The sequence below is a fragment of the Rhinichthys klamathensis genome, unplaced genomic scaffold (assembly GCF_029890125.1).
Source record: "Rhinichthys klamathensis goyatoka isolate OS25496 unplaced genomic scaffold, OSU_Roscu_1.1 h1tg000223l_1, whole genome shotgun sequence".
NCBI classification, from domain to species: Eukaryota; Metazoa; Chordata; class Actinopteri; order Cypriniformes; family Leuciscidae; genus Rhinichthys; species Rhinichthys klamathensis.
The window spans coordinates 2999261-3002437 of record NW_026606747.1 but is presented as its reverse complement, the minus strand read 5'-3'; the positions used below and the strand labels follow the sequence as shown (position 1 = coordinate 3002437).

General features: G+C 40.4%; 1 protein-coding gene across 1 annotated transcript; it reads right to left on the bottom strand.

Moving 5' to 3' along the window:
- Positions 1–1452: 1452 nt before the first annotated feature.
- LOC130097692 (uncharacterized) lies at positions 1453–3177 on the bottom strand. Its single transcript, XM_056264632.1, has 3 exons — positions 2999–3177; positions 2698–2813; positions 1453–2259 (listed from the first exon to the last, which is right to left on the bottom strand). The coding sequence occupies exons 1-3, from the start codon at positions 3153–3155 to the stop codon at positions 1453–1455; spliced, it is 1080 nt and encodes a 359-aa protein (XP_056120607.1). The 5' UTR covers positions 3156–3177.

Here is a 3177-nt window from a genome sequence, read left to right as displayed (position 1 = left end):
GTATTGCATGCAAAGGTGGTATGTATTCTTAGACTGAGGGCACTTATTACATTGTAACTTGATTGTTATCCTTCATTGTGTTAAGTTCACTGTAAGTTTATTTTGACAAATGCGTCAGCTAAATGAATAGGCCTAAATGTAATTGTGAAAGTTAATTACCTACACAAAATTGGCAAAGTCTTCACTTCTAACCTTTTGTCTTTACCTGTGCTGTTTATAGCTTGACTCTGACTCAGAGGACGTTGGACCAACAGAGGACAGCCAAGTAGAAGATGATCACATGCATGATGTGTGCACCATTGATAATGGCCTATGGTCTGAGATGTCATCTTCTGCTTCTTGCAGCCAGCCTCCAAGCAGCCCAGCAATGGAAGGGGAAACCTCAGAGTCTGTGCGTGGTGACACTGCTAAAAGGCCTAGGTTGGGCAGAACCAAGGCAAAGCCATCGGACAGTAATATTGAGATGGCAAAACTCACATTGTTAAAACAGGTGCATTCAACACTGTCTGCGACAAATAATGACTGTCTGGAGATGTTTGGCCAGCAAGTAGCAAACGAGCTGAGAAATGTTAAAGATAAAGCACTGCAGCTAAGACTTCGGAGAAATATCATGAATATGTTGTATGATGCTCAAGAGGCTGAGCAAGCAAGTCAGTACCAACCACCATTTGTGGGGGCACCTTCATCTCAGACAAGGCCTTTCACATCTGTGCCAGTGCAATATCAGATATACCAGGCCCAGCAGAGCCCTCAAAGTGAACTGGACCACCAGGCCCAGTCACAAAGTCTGCCTGCACCACTCTCTTTTGTAAGGATGCTTAATTAGTTTAACACCAAAAAAAAAAAAAAAAAGTAATCTACCTCTGTAAAGGGTTGCAATGTTTTTGAAAACTTAATTTCTTTGGGAGTATACATTATTATTTTGGTTTATGTATACTTGCACAGCTGTGTTTGAATGCATGTGCAAAACCTGTCTGTGAAATCTTAGTTTACCTTTACTACTGCAATTAGCACTTTATGTTCTTTCTAGTGCAGTTACATTGTACTTGGTGTGTGATTCCTAGTCTTTTTTTTTGGGGGGGGGGGGACGGGGGGACGGGGGGGGGGGGGGACACCATCCATTTGTAATCTACCTCTAATGTGGCAGTAAAGGTTGAAGGTTTGTTATGCACTTGTGCCTTAAGAAAACATTTGTTTTTGAAAGAATATAATATAAAGTAATATTTTTGAATATATATTTAATGCAATTGTTTGGTTTTGATTTCAGGGAATTAGTCATTTGACTAACATCTGTTGTTATCTGTGCAGTAAAAAATAATGTTCTGAAGACTATTTGCGGTCATTTCAAAGGAATTATATCTTTTATTTATTTCAAAAAGCATGTCCACCATCCAACTTGGTTAGACAATTTGTTTACTGCAAATAAATATATTGTAATAACCAATACAATTACTACACCATATCCTCCTGCCATGAAACACTCCCTGCAGGTGAAACAAAGTATTGGCAAAGTGTGTCTCGTTGCTCCTTGGCTTCCACAGAGGGATTTCTTGCTCTTCCTGTTGATGCAGACTGTAGCGCTCCCTCTCTCCTCCATGCCCCTTCAATAAGCTGATGGTTGGCATCCTCATAATCCACATAGGCGGGTGGCACATAGGCATCAGATCTCTGGTTGCGTAAAAAGTTGTGCAGGCAAAGACACGCAAAGAGAATGGTCACAACTTTGTCTGGATTCAGGCAAATAGTTGTTCTAAAAACTCTGAAGCGATTTGCCAAAATTCCAAAGGCATTTTCAACAACACGGCGTGCCCTGGAAAGACGGTAATTGTAAATCCTTTGATTTGTGGTCAGGTTTCGAAAAGGATAGGGCTTCATGAGATCCGTTTTCAGTGGATAGGCCTCGTCACCGATGAACATGTAGGGCATCATGACCTCAGTGTTGGGAAGGGTATCATCAGGGGGGACATGCAGTAGGCCAGCGTCCATAACAACTCTCAGGTCCGACTGGGCAAACACACCAGCATCAGACACTCTGCCCTGGGTTCCTGCACTTGCATACACAAACCTGTATTGGGCGTCAACTACTGCCATAAGTATGATGGAAAACCTGGACTTGTAGTTGTAAAACATGCTTCCAGTCTTGGCAGGGGGTTGAATGAAGATGTGTTTGCCATCCACAGCCCCTAAGCAGTGTGGAAAGTTCCACTTGTCAGCAAAATCTTTGGAAATGGCCTTCCACTCTGACTCAGTTGTTGGTGTCTGTGAAAGAAGTGAGATGGAGACATGGTGACCAACCAAATGAAGTTGAATAATCGCTATTTTTATTCACTCATTAGGATTGGCATACAGCTCAAAATGGTTTAATTTTCCTGTCCAAATGGGTTTTTTTTCTTTCAACCACCATAAAATATGGGTATAACTACAAATAACCAATGCCTATTAAAAATTATGTCAAGGCTGAAGGCAGAATAAATACAACATCAAGGATTCAGACAACCACATAATTGTGGAAAGAACTTTTTACTCACATTTACTCACATAACTAACTAATGTTAAGTGTAAAATTGAAAAGATGTGCAAAAAAAAAAAAAAACAGCATAATTCTTACTGCTTTCTGCTTACAAAGTGGACATGGGTAATGTAATTATTCCATACAAAAGGAGTACAATTATACATATGACCATTACAGTCATTTACCTTTAAGTATTTGTCACGTAGTACAGAAGTTAGGGCTGCACAGGTCTCCATAACAATCCTGCTCAGTGTTGTGCTTCCAATTCGATACTGAAAACTTAACGAGTTGAAGGTTTCACCTGTAGATAGATAGATAGATAGATAGATAGATAGATAGATAGATAGATAGATAGATAGATAGATAGATAGATAGATAGATAGATGGGTGAATATGGAAGATGCATAACATCATCATTCCTGGTTGAATGGAGAGGGATACAGAGAAAGGGGGTATTAAATTGTGATTAGATTTATGTGCACTCACCTGTTGCCAAAAACCGTAGCGTGACAGAAAGCCTGTCCTTGGGGCTAATGGCCTTTCTTAGGTGAGTGTCCTTCTTTGTGATGTGTGGAGCCACCTTCTCCAAGACGAAATTGAAGTCCTTCACAGAAACCCTTAGAAGGTCTCGAAAACCCTTCATATCATCCACCTACATTAATACA